Source organism: Bos mutus, chromosome 28 (assembly GCF_027580195.1).
Source record: "Bos mutus isolate GX-2022 chromosome 28, NWIPB_WYAK_1.1, whole genome shotgun sequence".
NCBI lineage: Eukaryota > Metazoa > Chordata > Mammalia > Artiodactyla > Bovidae > Bos > Bos mutus.
This window is the reverse complement of record NC_091644.1, coordinates 35,409,060-35,429,114: the sequence shown is the minus strand read 5'-3', so window position 1 is coordinate 35,429,114 and position 20,055 is coordinate 35,409,060. Positions and strand designations below refer to the sequence as shown.

The 20,055-nt window shown below is 38.1% G+C and overlaps 1 protein-coding gene across 1 annotated transcript in view; it reads left to right on the top strand.

Moving 5' to 3' along the window:
• The window catches only part of RYR2 (ryanodine receptor 2), an 819,609-nt gene that overhangs the window by 532,967 nt on the left and 266,587 nt on the right, over positions 1 to 20,055 (top strand). The window contains exons 30-35 of the mRNA XM_070364567.1: positions 9,868 to 10,076; positions 10,721 to 11,073; positions 12,707 to 12,821; positions 15,184 to 15,344; positions 17,650 to 17,809; positions 18,326 to 18,412. Of these exons, the coding sequence (XP_070220668.1) occupies positions 9,868 to 10,076; positions 10,721 to 11,073; positions 12,707 to 12,821; positions 15,184 to 15,344; positions 17,650 to 17,809; positions 18,326 to 18,412 (1,085 nt within the window). The remainder of the gene's footprint in view (positions 1 to 9,867; positions 10,077 to 10,720; positions 11,074 to 12,706; positions 12,822 to 15,183; positions 15,345 to 17,649; positions 17,810 to 18,325; positions 18,413 to 20,055) is intronic.

The window sequence follows — 20,055 nt, the reverse complement described above, 5'->3', positions numbered from 1 at the left end:
TCTGTTAATCACCTCTGGGCCCTCAGGTTTTATACCTGTAATGATTATAATCAAATCCAGAAAGGGTGCTTTTGATTCTGTATCTAAAACTTGAAAGGACAGTGAGCAAAATTCAATTCCTGGTGCTGAGACTGCATGGGATTCCTTTCCTCGGGAGAAAACAGAAAGAATATTTTTAATAATTAAAATAGCTGCATAGCTTTAGGCAGAAAGAACCGCTAAAGGAAAAGGGAGGAATAGCTTTCCATTATTGATTTTATTATGTTGCCTTAAAAAAAGAAAGAAAAAGAGTAGAGAAAGTTAGCAGTCTATCTTACAATATTATTTTACTCTCATTTGAAGTACAAACTGTTTGGTGGGTATGTATGACTCATCCAGTGTAGCTATCAACATGGTGTGAATTAAGGTTGAGTCTGTCCTGTCCCAAATACCTACTGCCTTTCTGACTCCATCATAACATGTGTCCTTTCTGTAGCTGGTACCAACCTGTACAGCCTGTTCTTGATACAGAACTGGGACCCAGGTTCACAACAGACCCAGGAAAGTAACATTTTTGGGAATCTCCCCACTTGAAAATAGGGCTTCCCTTATAGCTCACCACTAAAGAACCCACCTGCAGTGCAAGAGACCCTGGTTTGATTCCTGGGTCTCAAATATCCCCTAGATAAAGGATAGGCTACCCACTCCAGTATTCTTGGGCTTCCCTGGTGGCTCAGCTGGTAAAGAATCTGCCTGCAGTGTGGGAGACCTGCGTTCAACCCCTGGGTTGGGAGGATCCCTTGGAGAAGGGAATGGCTACCCACTCTAGAATTCTGGCCTGGAGAATTCCATGGACTGTGTATCCATGGGGCCACAAAGAATGGGACACGACTGAGCAACTTTCACTTTTTTTTTTTTTAACTTTCCTCTTAAAAATAAGTGCTTGTTGAAAGAAGGAAGAAATTAGGACTATGAGTCACTGCAGTGAGGCAATCCAAACAGCTGAGATAATGGATTGGGACACTAGATATTTTGAGTGTAGATAAGGACATTTAGTTATAAAGTGATAGACAAACTCTAAAGAATATGAAGATGTTGGAAACTAGCATAAACAGTCTCATAGTTTTGTCTAGAATCAAAAAGGAACAGTATCCTAGAAACTCTGGATTTTTCCAGGAATAACTCTTAAAATATGTTGTACATTGCATGGAATACTTTTAAGAACTGAGGAGATTCTGGGACTTCCCTGGTGGTCCAGTGGTTAAGACTCTGCACTTCCAACACAGGGGACATGAGTTCAATTCCTGGTCAGGGAAGATCCATATGCCTTGTGGCCAAAAAATAAAGTTTTTTAAATGTAAGATTTTTAATCTTTACAGTAAATTTTCAGATTATTATTTAGTATGTATTTTGAGCTTGTGTGTATATAATCTAAACAGCATGTCATTTGGGGAAATTCATTGTGAAATGATTGATTAATTCAGTGAAAATCAAACTATTTAACCTAAGCTGACCAGTTAGTTGACAGTTAAATTTTATATATTGATAAACAGAGGAAATTTCTACCTTACAGAGCATTTTGAGAATGAATAAAGTTGGTGGATGGTTAATAAAATAACTTGTATACATAATTACCTCTGTGAAAATTGGAAGTTTTGCATATTTTTAATATAACTTGGAGGTACTAGAAGGAATTATATAGATGTACAACACCAGAAGCTTATTATTTGTAAATACAGTAAAGCCAAACAGCAAGATTTAGGGTTTAAATTATACAGAAAAGGTCAAGGAGTCAGGATAAAGGATGTCAGACCTTGTGTATATTAAACATTCTTTTTTTCTGGATTTTAACTGATGGAGAGAATGGGATGGTTTTATTTATTTTTTTAAGTTCATTGCAATTTTTCTGTAAGATGGTACAAAAAACCTGAACTTTTGGTATATAATTTTACTATTTATTTATTTTTGGCAATGCTGTGTCTTTGTTCCTATGCAGGCTTTTCTCCAGTTGTGGCAATCAGGGCCTACTCTTTCCTTGCAGTGTGTGGGCTTCATTGTGGTGGCTTCTTTTGCTGCAGAGCACAGGCTTTAGGGTGCACGGGCTTCAGTAGTTAGGGCATGTGGGCTCAGTAGTTGGGACTCCCAGGCTCCAGAACACAGGCTCAACAGTTGTAGCACACAGACTAAGTATCTCTGCAACCCTGTGAGATCTCCCCAGATCAGGGATCAAACCGGTGTCTCCTACATTGGCAGGTGGATTTGTTACCACTGAGCCACCAGGGAAGCCCTGTGATGGCTTTCAAAGTCAAAAATAAAAATCCTACTGAATCAAGAGCCAGGAAGAAGGTATGGGAATGTCCCTGTTGTGCCAGCATTGGTGTTACGATGTCCTGCACTAAAGATGCATTTGCATCATGGGAAATTCCCTAAGACCTCACGTAGCATGATTTCTTATATCATTTTCAAAGCCAAAATGGAATAGAGGCAACAAATATCAGGTCCTGGCTTCTAGATCCAGTTCTGAAAAATAATACTTGCTATATGGTCTTGGGCATATAGTCTTCTGTTTTCATTTCCTTAAAAAAAAAAAACACTAATTGGAAACGGTCTTTTCATACCTCTTTCAAAGTTCTAAAGATCTCAGAAATCTAAGGCAAATAATTTTTGTTTTACATTCCCTATCAGCATTCTTGAGTCAAATTTTAGCATTCCATTTAACTAACTATAGGACCTTAGACAGAATAATTTAACATCTTAGTTGTTTCCTCACCTTGAAAAATGGGGTTAATATTTAATAATAGATGGAAAGGTGCTATATATAATTGGGCACATGGTAGACCATTAGTAAATGTTGCCTTTCCTTCTGATCAAATAATTCAGATCTACACATTAGTATAATATTAGCCATTTTTGTCTGCTTTTGTCTGTTTAGTTTAGGTTATAAATGTGGATTTCTACCTGAATTTCAGAAATTCCAAAATCTGAAATTGTGTATTCTTAGGAAAAGCTGGTAGGCTTGTGATCTACTTTATATTCTTTTAATTCTGGCTCCCACCACAGATTTTACACCCACATCCCGCCCCCACACCCTTGTGACTGCCAGTTTCTTTGCTGGACTTGCATGCTCCCAGCATACCCCTCTGCTCAGGAGTGAGGTGGCTCATCGAGGGAGAAAGTTAAAATTTGCTGAAGCCATCTGTCTTCTGGTGGAGGAAGCAATTTAGCCATAAGTTGTAGCTACTGTTTTAACAGATTTACAAATAGTTAGGGTGGGTTTGGCACAGGCCCAAGTAACCAACTGGACTCATGTGTACTAATTTAAGACCCACTGCCAGGAAGAAAACTTCCTTTAGATACATCAGACTTTGTTATTTGCAGGATGTCAGTTAAGGTAACTGGAATAGAAGAGGGAGAACACAGGGGACAGAAAGGCAGGACTGATATTTTACCTGTGCTGAGGGAGGTGTGTGCGTGAATTTGTGGAAATCTGTTTCATTGGGTTGGAATCTTTTTGAGTTCAGCTCACCTCACGTTATTAAAGAATTGAACTTCAACTGTCATGTTTTACTGTGGACAATTATTAAGAGTGAGGTCATTTATCAACTTCTGTTATTTATGGTAAAACATCAGTCTTGATAACTTTTAGGACTTCCTGATGTTATGTATATTGATAACTCTTTATTTACTTATTATCTGCCTTCTCTACATAAAGGTAAGATTTGGTAAGGCAGGGGCTCCTTTTTGTCCTGTTCACAACTGTATCTCCAATGCATAGAACAGTGGTTGGCATGTGGTCAGTATACATTACATATTTGCCAAATGGAGGGACTGGATACAGTGTTTGAATGCTGAAAACTTAGAGCAGGAGTTGGCAGACTAAGGCCTGAGGGCCACATCCACCCTGTCTCCAGTTTTTGTGAGTAAAGTTTTATTTAAACACATCCATGCCCCTTTGTTCACAGACTATTTGTAGTTGCACTGCAACTCAGGCTTGAGTAATTTTGACAGAGACTGTATGATCCGTGAAACCGAAAATCTCTACTCTTTGGGAATTTATCAGATCAGATCAGTCGCTCAGTCGTGTCGCGACTCTTTGCGACCCCATGAATCGCAGCATGCCAGGCCTCCCTGTCCATCACCAACTCCTGGAGTTCACTGAGACTCACGTCCATCGAGTCAGTGATGCCATCCAGCCATCTCATCCTTTGTCGTCCCCTTCTCCTCCTGTCCCCAATCCCTCCCAGCATCAGAGTCTTTTCCAATGAGTCAACTCTTCGCATGAGGTGGCGTGGACTCTGAGATCTGGCACCCCTGGGGTTCTTTTCTGACCACTTAGTTGTGATTTAAACTGAGATTGGAATTCAGTCACTGGGAAAAGATAATAATGATTCTTGTCTCAATGAATGATTGTTAATGGTCACTGAGATGAAGCGTTAGATAAACACTCAGGGAATTAGCTGCTGTTAGGGAGCCCTGTGTGGTAAGCATTTGTTTGCAGGACACTGGCCACATGGAAGTGACCAAGGCCTGGCAACTGAAAAGTACCTGGAGTTCTTCTCCTCTCTGTTTGCTCTGATACTATTATCATCTAGTCATTCCTGCTGTAAGATGCTCGTTTTAAACACATAGTTTTTAGAAATAACCACTGTTTTATTATCATGCTGTGCTGTGTAGCAGCTAAGTCGTGTCTGACTCTTTGTGACCCCATGGACTGTAGCCGCCAGGCTCCTTCATCTGTGAGATTTCCCAGGCATGAATACTGGGGTGGGTTGTCATTTCCTTCTCCAGGGGATTGTCATAGTTGCTACTGAAGCTGCATCTTCAGAGGTCAGAATACAATTTAATTTTTATTAGGTTCTACCTCATTTAAATTAAAAAGAGAAAGAAATAGCATAATTTCTACTTGTGTATGTACTTTCACAAGTATATTCCCCTAAAGGAGACCAAAATGCTAAAGCAAAACAAAACAAAACAAAAAAACCCTACTGCTATAAGCTGATGAAAAATTATTTTCATTTATCTTTCATAAGATTAATACATTTTTGAACTTTTGTAAAATATAAAGGATTATAATAAAAATGGTTAAAATCATGTTTCTACTACCCACAGAGAAATTTGATTTTTAATGTGTTTTCTCCCATTTAAAAGTTGGAGGTGTAAAAATAATTTTCTTTTGCCACCTTAATTTGATAAATATTGCCGTAAGGCATAAAAACATTTTAAGCATAACTTTTGATATTTTTACTAATTTTGTATTTTAAGAAATATCAGCCTTTTCGAGAAGTGCAAAAATAGTGCAGTGAACACTTGTATATGCCTCACCTGGAATAACCCTTTTTACAGTGTTGCCAGGTTAGTTTTATTTCCCTCTACAGTTTTATTTTTGTGAGTCCTAAACATGATTTTTAGTGACTGTACCTATTTAATCTTGTGTGTGTATCATAATTAACCATGCTCTTATTATGGCTATTTAGTTTCTTTTACCTTTTTTTTCCCATTTAAAATTAGTTTAATGAACATACACGTCAAGTACTATACATACAAGATCTTGTTTTTATTTTTATTTTTTTTCTAATTTTATTTTATTTTTAAACTTTACATAATTGTATTAGTTTTGCCAAATATCAAAATGAATCTGCCACAGGTATACATGTGTAAAACCATAACCGTATTGCATAGATATTACAGAAGCAAAGATTAGAGCTTGGAGAGTTTAAGTAACTTGCCAAGAAGCAGTAGAGCTGAAACTTGAATCCAGGTCCGTTGGATTCCAAACTCTGTTTTTAGTCACTTCCTAGTACTGCCTGTCTGCCCTCTACTAGATGATATGTCTTCTGCAAACTCTTCCTGACTTCATCTCTCTACTCTTCCTGGTCTCTTGTCACTCCCTCTTTCTCAATGGGTCAGTGGGCTATCTTGGCTTCACTCCTTCACTTGTCTCCCCATCATATTAGACTGTGAGAACCTTTTAGCTGGGTCTGTGTTAGTCACTTAACATTTCTGGTTTCTGGCACATAGTAGCTGCTCAAAAAACTTGAATAAAGAAATGAATAGTTGAAAGTGTCTTTTTTTTTTAAAGTTAGTGGAGTATAGTTGATTTACACATTGTGATAGTTTCAGGTATACAGCAAAATGATTCAGTTATACATATATTCATTCTTTTTCAGATTCTTCTCCCATATAGGTTATTACAGAATATTGGGTACAGTTAGTAATGCAAATTACTAAATTACACTTGATCACTCTTGTACTAGTATAATTTTGTCAGCAGGATTTCTGGTACTGAGCTCAGTGCAAACTCACTAGCATTGAGAATTTGAACTTCAGTAACTTGAAGAACATGTATTTGAACCATCTTACATCCCCATCATTCTTCCACATTTCTGTATCCCATTTTCTTAAATGAATATTTTTACACACACTATCACTTCTTTTCATAATAAGATATATATTCATTTAAAAATTATGAAATTGAGAGACATAAAAAGAGAAAAAAGTATTAAAACTTCCAAAATTCTGAAACTTTTTTGATTAAAAAAACCTTCTTGTGTTTTTGCATCTTTAAAAGTAATCCATGGGTTGCCTCTTTCTTTATTGAAGTAATATTTACTATGACTATTTCCTAAATATTAATGAACCTTTGTAAAACAGATTTTCAAAAGTTAAGTAGTATACCTTGGAAAAGAAAAAACATACTTATTGTCCAAACAATATTCTAGGATTCTAAATATAGTCATAGTTAACAGTCTAGGAAATAAATCTTTGGACACAGCAATAAGTACTTGATTTTTTAGATGAAAACATCAGACATGCAAATGTTTACATACATATCAGACATACAGGAAAGTTCAGATATTAATATATAAATACCCGATATCTATACAGATATTTTTAGGTATTCAATAACTTCACTTTTAGGGTAGTAACTCCATCTACACATAAAGTGATTAGAAAGAAAGAAATGTTTAGCATCAGAGGAGATATTTCTATCCTGATATCCCCTAGTTAGGTTTGCCAGTTTGTGCCCATGTAGTTTAAACTCTCTCAGATCTATTGTATTTATTCTTTTTTTTTTTGATTCCTCTGGGGACGCTTATTTCCTTGACTACATCATCAAGAACTGGCACAGCTACAGACACAGCTGTGGCTTTTTTAATTTTAACTAGAAGCTCATCATTCACACTTCCTTGAACCCAGCTGGATGTGTTCATGCTTCCTGGTTGGTAGCAGGATACTACCGTTTATTTAAGTATACACTGATGATACACACTGGGTGAAATCCTTATGAATTATCAGATGTTATTTCTATTGTCTTGTGCTGTTTGGAGTTATACATTGCTTTTGGGCTTGCTCAGTCATGTCCAACTCTTTGTGACCCTTTGGACTGTAGCCTGCCAGGCTCCTCGGTCTGTGGGATTCTCCAGACAATACTGGAGTGGGTTGCCATTTCCTCCTCCAGGGGATCTTTCTGACCCAGGGATCAAACTTGCATCTCCTGCATTGGCAGGAAGAATCTTTACTACTAGGCAACGTGGGAAGCCCAATACAATGCTTTCACTGCCGCTAATTTCAACAAGGAAAGGAGTGGACATCATAATGGTAGAAATTTGGTATTTTGTTCATGGGATCCTCTGCTTCTTTGATCTACAAGTTAGAGCATCTCATTTGTAGTCTGCATCCCAATACTGACCTTGTTTATTGTGCTGGCTGTTTGAAATTTCATGTAAAGTATAGCAGAAAGAAATTCAGTTCAGTTTAGTCTCTGAGTCATGTCTGACTCTGCGACCCCATGGACTGCAGTACACCAGGCCTCCCTGTGCATCACCAACTGTCAGAGTCCACCCAAACCCATGTGCATTGAGTCGGTGATGCCAACCAACCATCTCATTCTCTGTCGTCCCCTTCTCCTCCTGCCCTCAATCTTTCCCAGCATCAGGGTCTTTTCCAATGGGTCAGTTCTTTGCATCAGATGGCCAGTGTATTGGAGTTTCAGCTTCAACATCAGTCCTTCCAATGAAGACCCAGGACTGATCTCCTTTAGGATGGACTGGTTGGATCTCCTTGCAGTCCAAGGGACTTTCAAGAGTCTTCTCCAACACCACAGTTCAAAACTAATACAATATTGTAAAGTTAAAAAATAAAATTAAAAAAAAATACAATATCAACAAAACAAAATCAGAAAATCTATTAAAAAAAAAAGCATCAATTCTTTGGTGCTTAGCTTTCTTTATAGTCCAACTCTCACATCCATACATGACCACTGGAAAAACCATAGCCTTGACTAGACGGACCTTTGTTGGCAAAGTAATGTCTCTGCTTTTTAATATGCTGTCTAGGTTGGTCATAACTTTCCTTCCAAGGAGTAAACGTCTTTTAATTTCATGGCTGCAGTCACCATCTGCAGTAATTTTGGAGCCCCCCAAAATAAAGTCAGCCACTGTTTCCCCATCTATTTGCCATGAACTGATGGGACCGGATGCCATGATCTTAGTTTTCTGAATGTTGATCTTTAAGCCAACTTTTTCACTGTCCTCTTTCACTTTCATGAAGAGGCTCTTTAGTTCTTCTTCGCTTTCTGCCATAAGGGTGGTGTCATCTGCATATTTGAGGTTTTTGAGAGTACATAAATGCTGCATCTGCTGAAATACATCATCTCAGCCCCTTACCAGGCAGTTAATTTCAAAGAATTTAAAAAATTAACATAATTAATGGGGTTTCCCTTCTTTATTTAATAGTGGAAAGATTAACCCTACCACACATTAAAATGTTTGTTTCTTCATTTCTCATTGCTGTTGCTTTTGATTTAGTTTCTTGTTAACTTTTAACTTACTTTTTGATTTCATATCTTATTTATGTTAATTATGCATTACCCGTCTTAAGCTATACCAACAGTGATATTGAAGGGAATGGGACAGATGAGTTTCGGCAGGATTTTAGCAACTACTTCAAAATTTTTATTTATATGTATATTTTTGATGCTTAGATCTAGGAAACTCTAGGAAAGAAAACAGACAAAATTCTCTTCAAAGATCAAAAGCAGCTATCAGTGAATGAAAACCTTTGAAAATGTTGTTTCCAACATTCTTTTTTTTTTTCTTTGCATTATATGTAAAGAAATGTATAGCTTAGTTGTGTTTTGTGTTTACACATTTCAGGCCCTGTAGCACAATTTGGCTCTTCTTTCTCACATTCCCGTGCAAAGAGTCAGCTGCACCTCGGAACTAGGGGATTGTGGGGTGGGGACTTTGCTCACTAAGATCCCTGGAGGACTTGGGGGATGCTTAGCCATTATCTCATTTTACAGAAGAAGTTTAAGGTGAAAGAAGGCACTTACCCAGAGCCCACATTTACTGAAATACAATGCCAAGGGCAAATACTGGTCTTCTGATCCTCACATTGAAGACCCTATATGCGAGACAGCAAAAGAGACACAGATGTAAAGAACAGACTTTTGGACTCTGTGGGAGAAGGTGAGGCTGGGATGATTTGAGAGAATAGCATTGAAACATGTATTTTATCATATATGAACTAGAACACCAGTCCAGGTTCGATGCATGAGACAGGGCGCTCAGGACTGGTTCACTGCGATGACCCTTGAGGGATGGGATGGGGAGGGAGGTGGGAGGAGAATCAGGATAGGGAACACATGTACACCCATGGCTGATTCATGTGAAATGTATGGCAAAACCCACCACAATATTATAAAGTAATTAGCCTCCAATTAAAAGAAAAAAAAAAAAGACAGTGTCTGTGGTTTGTTGTTTTTGCCTTGGGGTGACAGCTCTCACAAAGGTAAGAGTTCTGGAGTGATACTTTTGGTAATTCCATACTGAAAGGATTTTATATGAATGATCCTAAAATTTTTGATGTGTATTTTTTTCTTCCCAGGATTCATACCTGTGTGTAGCCTGGGAGTGGCTCAAGTGGGCAGGCTGAACTTTGGAAAGGATGTCAGCACCTTGAAATATTTCACCATCTGTGGCTTACAAGAGGGCTATGAACCATTTGCCGTTAACACAAATAGGGATATTACCATGTGGCTGAGCAAGAGGCTTCCTCAATTTCTCCAAGTTCCATCAAACCATGAACATATTGAGGTTTGCTTTTTCTTTAAAACTTGGACCATCAGCCAAAACCAGGAGTGGGAGTTCCTACTTAGACAATTACTGTCATTTACTTAAAATAATGGTTCTAATGTTCCATTATAGGCGAATCTAAGGATAGAATTACCCTCTGATTTTAGGTACTGTGTGAGAGGCTGATTAGACTGATTAACTGTGGTTGAGCCTGGAATAACTTTGTGGTTAATTTGCATTTAATTTATAGTTGGTCCTCTGCTTCTGCGGATTCAACCAACCGTGGATTATGTAGTACCCTTGGTAGTGTTTCCCCTTGAAAATATCCACATCTTAGTGGATCCAAGCAGTTCAAACCTTCATTGTTCAGGGTCAACTGTATGCAATTCTTTTTTTAATATATATACATATATCGGCAATGGCAGGCTCAATCTGAGTATATACAGTTGTAACGTGAATTTCCCAGATTGTCCTTCTGAGTTAGAAGCAGAACTGTGAGCATATCCTTACACAGCCATCCCTATGTTTAATGATCTCATTTATAAAATTATGCCATGAGTAGGCCATGTCTGGAGTTTTAAAGGTGTGATGCACTTTTAAAGGGGTTTTGGAATCAGGAAGTCAACAGTGCTGAGCATCTGAATGATTGCTTCTTCATTTGCTAGGTGACCAGAATAGATGGCACCATAGACAGTTCCCCGTGTTTAAAAGTCACTCAGAAGTCCTTTGGCTCTCAGAACAGCAGCACGGATATCATGTTTTATCGTCTGAGCATGCCCATCGAGTGTGCAGAGGTCTTCTCCAAGACTGCAGCTGGAGGGATCCCTGGCACCGGGCTCTTTGGGCCCAAGAATGATCTGGAGGATTATGATGTGGATTCAGACTTTGAGGTTCTCATGAAGACAGCTCACGGCCATCTGGTGCCAGATCGAGGAGATAGAGACAAAGAAGCTACAAAACCAGAGTTTAATAACCACAAGGATTATGCTCAGGAAAAACCCTCTCGTCTGAAACAGAGGTCATTGATATATGCAAAATGATTTTTAAAGCTTTTGTAATTTTAATTTTTTTAATGATTTTAAATATGTAGTGATTATGTGGGGTCACAGGAGAGGGCAGTAGAGGGTAAGGGATGTCCAAAGTCAATTTTTTCCACCTCTTCTTCCTTCTTTATGTACCAGGGATTCCACAGAAGAATAAAGCAGCCTGTTTGCCCTCTGATTTGTTAGCACTAACAATCTATCTCAAGAGTTACTTTTCCTATGAGTTTTTTTCTATTGTGGCAAAACTAAAATTTGCCATCATAACCATTTTTAAGTGTACAGTTCAGTAGTGCTAAGTGTATTCACATAGTTGCGAAACAGATCTCTGGAACATTTTTAGTTTGCAAAACTGAAACTGTACACCCATGTAACAGCATTCCCTTTCCAACCTGTGCCAACCCCTGCTCACCTCCACTTTTTGTTTCTGTGAACTTGACTGCTTTAGATACTTCATGTAAATGAAGTCATACAGTATTTGTCTTTCTGTGACTGACTTATGTAGCATATTGTCCTCAAGGGTCATATGTGTTGCAGCATATGTCAGACTTCACTTCCTTTTTAAGGCTGAACAATATTCCAGTGTGTGTATATACACCACATTTTTTTGTGCATTCATCCACTGATGGCCATTTAGAGTGATTCCACCTCTTGGCTACTGTGATTCATGCTGTTATGAACATGGATGTGCAAATAGCTTTTCATGACCCTACTTTCAGTTCCTTTGGATATATACTCAAAAGTGGGATGCCTAGTGGTTCTGTATTTAAATTCTTGAGAAAAAAAATTATTGTACTCCGTAATAGTTGTAACATTTTACAATTCCGTCACCACTGCACAAGGGTCTCAACTTCTCCATATCCTTGTCAACCATTGTTACTTTCTGGGTTTTTTGCTAGTAGCCATCCTAAACGGTGTGAAGTGATATCTCATTGTGGATTTCATTTCCATATCCCTGATGGTTAGTGATGTTGAACATCTTTTTATATGCTTCTTGGTCATTTGTATATCATGTTTAGAGAAATGTCTATTCAACTTCTTGGCCATTTTTTTTTTTCTTTGATTGGGTGATTTGCTTTTTTGTTACTGATTTGTAGGAGTTCTTTATATATTCTAGATACTAAGCTATCTTTAGATATATGATTTGTAAATACTTGCTCCCTAGAGTTAATTTTTAAGATGTTTCCATTTACAGCATTGGTTGAAGTATTCTATCTTTATATTCTAAATAGCATTTTTAGTATTTTATTTTTAACAGTATTTTTTAATGGAGAAGAAGGCAAATTGCTTTAGCATCCTTTCTTACAATAAATGCAAATTTCTCTGCCTCAGCACTATTGCCAGTGCTCTGGGTCATATAATTATTTATTGTAAGAGCCTGCCTTTTGCATTGATAGGTGGTTAGCAGTGTCCCTGGCCTCCATGACTAGATGCCAGTGGCACACTCCACCAGTTGTTACAACCCCAAATATCTCCAGATATTGTCCGATACCCTCTTGGGGGTTAATCATACTGTTTGACAACCAGTCTACTAAGTTAATTATATGTTTATGTTTGAGATAGGCAAAACACTTTAAAGTTGCTTATTCCTAATCCTCTAATATATTTCAGGTTTTTGCTTCGAAGAACAAAGCCAGATTATAGCACCAGCCATTCTGCACGACTCACTGAAGATGTCCTTGCAGATGAGAGGGATGACTATGATTACTTGATGCAAACGTCCACGGTATGAGGTTCCCACTTTTGTCATTTATTTCTGTGTGTGATCATGCTTTGCATTTCAAACAGTTCACTTTGATTCAGATCAAACTCTGGTCTCCTGCATTGTAGGCTGATTCTTTACCATCTGAGCCACCAGGGTAGCCCACTATTTTACAAGTGTATTTTTAAAATAATTATTCACTTATATTTTAGGGACCAAAAAGTTGAAAGGCATGTATTTTCTGAGGTGATTGTTGTTGTTGTTCAGTCACTAAGTTCTGTCCGACTCTTTGTGACCCCATGGACTGAAGCACACCAGGTTTCCCCGTCCTTCACTATCACCCCCGAGTTTGCTCAGACTCATCTCCATTGTGTTGGGGATACTTTCTAACCGTCTCATCCACCCTCTTCTCCTTTTACCTTCAATCTCTCCCAGCATCATGGTCTTTTCCACTGAGGCGGCTCTTCACATCAGGTGGCCAAAGTATTGGAGCTTCAGCTTCACCACCAGTCCTTCCAATGAATATTCAGAGTTGATTACCTTTGTGATTGAATGGTTTGATCTCCTTGCAGTCCAAGGGACTCTCAGTTTTCTCCAACACCGCAATTCGAAGGCATCAGTTCTTTGATGCTCCGCCAAAGTTCAGTCATAATTGAACTTATGGTCCAGCTCTCACATCTGTACATGACTACTGGAAAAACCATAACCTTGACTATACGGAACTCTGTTAGCAAAGTGATGTCTCTGCTTTTTAATATGCTAAGTTGGTCAAAGCTTTCCTTCCAAGGAGCAAGCATCTTTTAATTTCATGGCTGCAGTCCCTGTCCGCAGTGATTTTGGAGCCCAAGAAAATAAAATCTTCCACCATTTCCACCTTTTCCCTTTCTATTTGCCTGAATGATGGGACTGGATGCCCTGTATTATGCAAGCTACTTGAGGAAAAATAGCACCTAAGGGCACCCTCAGTCCTGGTTTTGCTATCCTCTTTCTTGGCAACATTTTAATTTGCCACCTAAGTTTCCCAAGCACCTTCATCTCTGTAGTTTCCTTCATCTCAGTGATGTATCTACATGACCATTTATCATACTTTGTTAGACATCAAGTTGTGCTGTCTGCGATTTAAAAATTTTAAAAGACTCCTCATAAAATTCCAAATGGAAAAATATACATAGCTGTGTCCCTTGTAAAGTTCCCCGTGTTTGAACTTGACTTTCACATATTAGATCTGAACTATTTCAAAGTGATTTTAAGGGGTGATTTTAAGCATCTTATGTTAGTGATAGCTAAAGCAAAGCATATTAAGGGTATAAAACAATATGAAACAAGTCTAAAACAGGTATGAAAACTCTAGAGTAGATTAGTGTTCTTGAATAAGCTTGAAGAATTCAAAGCTTACCTGCCTAATGGACTGATGATTTTATTACGTAAACATAATATATATCTATATATAGATCTATATAGATATATATATACACACATACACACACATACATACATACACACACACACACACACACACACACACACACATACACATCACCATACATTCATACTTGAAAGTATTTTTGATAAAAAGGTTCAGATCATCTTTGCTCAAGATAGTCTTTTCTCTTTTTCCCATTATTTCTGAAATAATTTCGGATCTCTGTTTCAAGACTTTTCTTATTTTGCCACCTCAGTCCTTTGTGCCTATGTTGTTTAAATTAGGTGAAGTTACATTTCTTTTTACTGCTTTAAGCTTTGAGTTTTGTTGCTGTTGTTATAGCCTAATTGAATATACTATTATTTTATTTTTTGTTGAAGTATAGTTGATTTACAATGTTGTATTAATTTCAGATGTACAGCAAGGTGATTCAGTTATACATATATATATATATATTGTATTTTTCAGATGCCTTTCCATTATAGGTTATTATAAGATAATATAAGTTCCTGTGCTATACAGTAGGACCTTGTTTTTTATGCATTCTATGTATAAAAGCTTCTGTCTGTTAACCTCAGCCTCCTAGCCCATCCCTCTCCCGACCCTCTCCCCCGTGGTAAGCACCAGTCTGTTCTCTATGTCTGAGTTTCTGTTTTTGTTTCATGGATAGGTTCATTTGTATCATATTTTAGATTCCATGTATAAGTGATATCATAAAGTATTTTTATTTTTCTTTCTGATTTATTTCACTGAGTATGATAATCTTTAGTTGCACTGATGTTGCTGTAAATAGGTCCAATGATTTTAAATAAAGACATGTCTTCTTAGGCAAGTTAAAGACATTGAAAGTCAAAGTTTTGTTTCTTTTTGCAAGACATGTCTTCTTAGGCAAGTTAAAGACATTGAAAGTCAAAGTTTTGTTTCTTTTTGCTTTGCCAATACTTGGTGTTGCTATCTCGACAGTACTATTACTCAGTGAGAATCTTTCCTGGACAAGAACCTGCCAATGTCTGGGTGGGCTGGATCACATCCGATTTCCATCAGTATGATACAGGCTTTGACTTGGACAGAGTTCGTACAGTGACCGTGACTCTGGGAGATGAAAAAGGAAAGGTGCACGAAAGGTTGGTTTTTCCTCCATTTTTTGTTACATAAATGATATCTAATAAAAATGTTGATAAACCTAGGCATCGTTTTCGCTTGGATTTTTATACATAAAATAATATTCTATTTATAGGAACAATATAACCAAACCATTAACGTCAGTATCCTTTTTATTATTCAAACAAGCCAGTGTGGAATCTGAGTATATTACAAGTGCAAACTCATATAAAGTAAGAGCATTGCATCTTTTGGGGGTACTAACCATATGTTCCTTCAGGTGGCATTGGACATGACTAACAACTTAGGTTGTCATTACTTAGCCTTCGTTCCAGGATTTAAGAGACAGGTGGATGTGAGGCATTTAGCCTGTAGTCTGGTCTGTATCTTGGGAACTGGTTAGGTGGTGGGGAGAAAACCGTGAAGACAGTGTGGGCTAGTGGATTAGACCAGATGGACGCATTTGAACTCCAACTGAGGAGCAGTGGATTCTTTCCTCAGCTTTGCCATTGACTTGCTGTGTGGCTTTGGGTAAGTCAGTTACACTTTCTGTGCCATCCTTTCTCATTTGTAAAACAAACGAAACTCAAACCAAACCTTCAAAAAAGTGAAGAAGGCTATCTTCCTTGCAGAATAAGACAAGAGAAGACCTGGCCGGTTGCGTCTGCCCTTTGTGCCTATGCATCCTCTCTGATCTGCTGTGATGGCTCTCAAAGGAAGAGCCTCTCTTCCCCTAGAATATTACTTTTCTACCTGTGTCATTATTTTTGGTGACCGGAAGCTCCCTCTCCTGCCTTCAGGTTGTAACACTTGAACCACAGTGAACTTAGCACTGGAGACAGTGGACTTAGCAAAAAATCCTCCAATGAAGAGTATTGTACATCAGTAGGGGGGCCCAAACTACCTGTTTCCAGGCATATTCTGATGGATGTATATTGATTTTCATAGATGGGGACAATGAAAGGAGATAACTCAGAATAGGGATGTGATAACATCAGTGGTCCTTTTTGGCACTAAAGACCAGTTTCATGGAAGATAATTTTACCACGGGCTAGGGGTAGGGGATGGTTTGGGAATGATTCAAACACATTATGTTTACCTGTGCATTTTGTTTCTATTATTATTGCATCAGATCCGCCTCAGATCACCAGGCATTAGATCCCAGCGGTTGGGGCCCCCTGTTATGTGATTGATGATTTTGGTGTAGGAAATACAGGCTAAGGAAGGTTGTTGAAACTTATGTAAAAAGGGCATAGAAACACAGCCAACTTTTGATTATTCAGAAACTGACTTTATCTCGGCCTGTTTACTCTTTTCTTACTGCTTGTCTGCGTTTGGCCTTTCTTCTAGCCTCATTCACACATGCGCTGTGTAGTGGCAGAGAAAGAAAACAAAGTAAAACTCAAAGAATTTAAGTTTGCTACCATCTCTGATAAAGGTTGTGGTGAGCTTGAAACTCAGGTGGGGTTTATTGTTAACATCATGGATCTGGTGCACATCCCAGCTTAAGTCTGTCTCTCATAACAGATCACCAGGAATTATCCAGGGGCTTAATTTTAGCCAAAGTTTACATCTGTTGAGTCATTGACGGCTCATGTAGAATTGGCCTAGGACTCTATAGTGTCTGGAAATGGCTGCTTCTCATCTCAGAACAGGAGAAGGCAATGGCACCCCACTCCAGTACTCTTGCCTGGAAAATCCCATGGTTGGAGGAGCCTGGTGGGCTACAGTCCATGGGGTCGCGAAGAGTCTGGTGCGACTGAGTGACTTCACTTTCACTTTTCACTTTCATGCATTGGAGAAGGAAATGGCAACCCACTCCAGTGTTCTTGCCTGGAGAATCCCAGGGACGGGGGAGCCTGGTGGGCTGCTGTCTATGGGGTTGCACAGAGTTGGACACGACTGAAGCAACTTAGCAGCAGCAGCAGCAGCATCTCAGAACAAGTGGTTTAAAATAAAAACTATGAGAATGAAAATTACCAATTTGGATGATTATTATATATTTAAACTTTTTTGAACCTCAGAAAAAGGTCCAGTTTGGTTTGAGTTTTTGGAGGGAAGGTGCAGGTCAGTTCTTAACCTTGGTTCCTGCCAGTTGACCTGTCTTCATTAGGTGTGAATTGAGAGACTGGAAGACCTGACTCAGAATGTCCACTAAGTCAGTGGAATTTTGCTCAGAATCATAGAATCGGGCCCATTGTGCACCTGTCCCATTTCAGCATGAGCTTGTTGCTTGCACAGCATAACTTAGGTTTAGTCTGCCAGATATCCATGCTTTCCACACTGTCTTTGCTTGTACAAAGATACATATGTCTTTTTGCAATTCAGCATCAAACGCAGCAATTGCTACATGGTGTGTGCGGGTGAGAGCCTGAGCCCGGGGCAAGGACGGAACAACAACGGCCTGGAGATTGGCTGCGTGGTGGATGCTGCCAGTGGGCTGCTCACCTTCACGGCCAACGGCAAGGAACTGAGCACCTATTATCAGGTGTGTGGTCACAGATGGCCTTGTGCCTCCAAAGAAGAACCCTTTGTCCTCGTTAGAGAGGAAAACACATTTTGCAATACCAAAAAGTAAATTAGAAGTGGCGGGGTCTTCATGGTGGTCCAGTGGTTGAGACTCCATGCTGCCAATACCGGGGCACAGGATTGATCTCTGGGTGGGAAACTAGGTTCCCACATGCCATGCGGTGTGGCCAAAAAGATTAAAAAAAAAAAAGCAAATTAGAAAGACAGAAGACACAAATGATTTGATTCTGTATTTTTACTTTTCTTTGAATAATAACCGTGCCACAAGTCCTTCAGAGTAAGCAGTATATTTCTCCAAAAATGTTCACACAGTCCTGAAATGAAATACTCCAAACAGTTATTGAAAGAGAATATCCATATGAGAGGAAGGAAAAGTCTTTTTCTGTAAAAGTGTCCTTTAAGAGTTATGAAGAAAGTATATTTTCTTTGTGTTTCTTCCTTTATTAATATTATGAAATTTATTTGCTTGTTTAAGGTGGAACCAAGCACAAAATTATTTCCTGCAGTTTTTGCACAAGCTACAAGTCCTAATGTTTTTCAGTTTGAGTTGGGAAGAATAAAGGTAAGAAAGACCCATTCCTGTTATTATATTTGGGTTATTTTCCATTAGGAAATAGCATATACTTCTTAAATGAATTCACTTCTTTATTAGTACTGATATTAATCATATAAATCACTCTCTAAGAAAATGTTGCCATGTTTGAAAATTCTGTAATTCTTGTTCAGGTCACTAGGGTAACATCATTAATTAGAAAGGGTTTTCTTTGGTCATCATAAATAAATTATTCAATAAAACTAGGCTTACAGAGAACAAATATGCCACATTATATACAAGTCAGTAATCATTGAACTCACAGGTGAGTTAGTGAATGGGATTGAAAGGCTGGAAATGTGCTACATACTGGTAAGTGCTAGAAGAGTGGCAGGTATTGAGTACTCTGGAAACATAACTGAGAAAATGGCTAAGTAGGATGGTGTGGATCAGGTGCAGCTGAAAGAGGAGGTGACATTTAGGTTGATTTTTAACAGCTGAACAGCAGATCTTAAGGTATGTTTGCTTGGAGAAGGCATTCTATACGGAAGGTGAAAGAATAAAAAATTGAAGGCATGAAAAATGCTGCAGGTTAAGGAATTCAGTGTTACTGTATCAAAGGATGCTTCTGGGATGTGGCCAGAGATTAATATGGATGGAAGGTAGACCAAGTTCAAGTTGAAACAGCTTTAACTGCCACACTAAGAAGTTGACATGTATTTCATAGACAGTGGCGATTCACTGGAAGTTTGAAAGAAGGGACTGAGTAAATCAAACCTGTTTTGGAAAAATATGTTGGTAGTAATATGGAAAACATCTGCTCTCATAAAAATGAGAGCAGGCAGTAATAATTAGATATCACAATTTGATTCTGTCCATGTGGGAGAAGAATGATAAGATTCATGAAAGTCATAGGGATAGAATGATATATGAGAAGATGTTTTAGGGGAGGAATTAATTGAGTTTGTCAATAAATTAGATAAATAGAATTTGTTGATGAACTGGATTCAGTTCATCAGAAGAATTATTTATTTATTTATTTTTTGTGGAGGGGGAGATGTTTCTTTTTTTTAATTATAGTTTATTTACAATGTTGTGTTAGTTTCAAGTGTATAGCATAGCACAGTGATTCAGGTATACATATGCATATTCTTTTTGAGATTCTCTTTATAGGTTATTACAAAATATTGGGTACAGTTCCCTTGCTATGCAGTACATCATTATTAGTTATATGTTTTACATATGGTATTGGGTATATGTTAATCCCAAAAGGATTAATTTAAATAATTTTAGTTGGGCCAGACAATGCATACTAATGCATAACAACAAGCAAAAGAGCCTGTTGAAATTTGGGAAAAGGAATTTAGTTGAAATTTGCAGTTGTGCACATTGAGATGCTGGGCACAACTCACAGTGAAATTAATAGACAACTTTACCATGCTGGCTTGGTTACCTTGGACATGTTCCTTAAACCGTGTGAACTCAGTTTCTGCTTTTGTAAAATGAGATTCCAGCTGCCACAGAAAAGTCAATATAATATGGACTAAAGGAATCTGTGACTTTGGTTAAGTAGGAGGGCTTTAGTGACCTTTCAAAAAATTTCAATAAATTATGGAAGAAGCTATGTTATTCAGTTCAAGATTATTCAATTCATAGTATTCAAGTTTGAACAT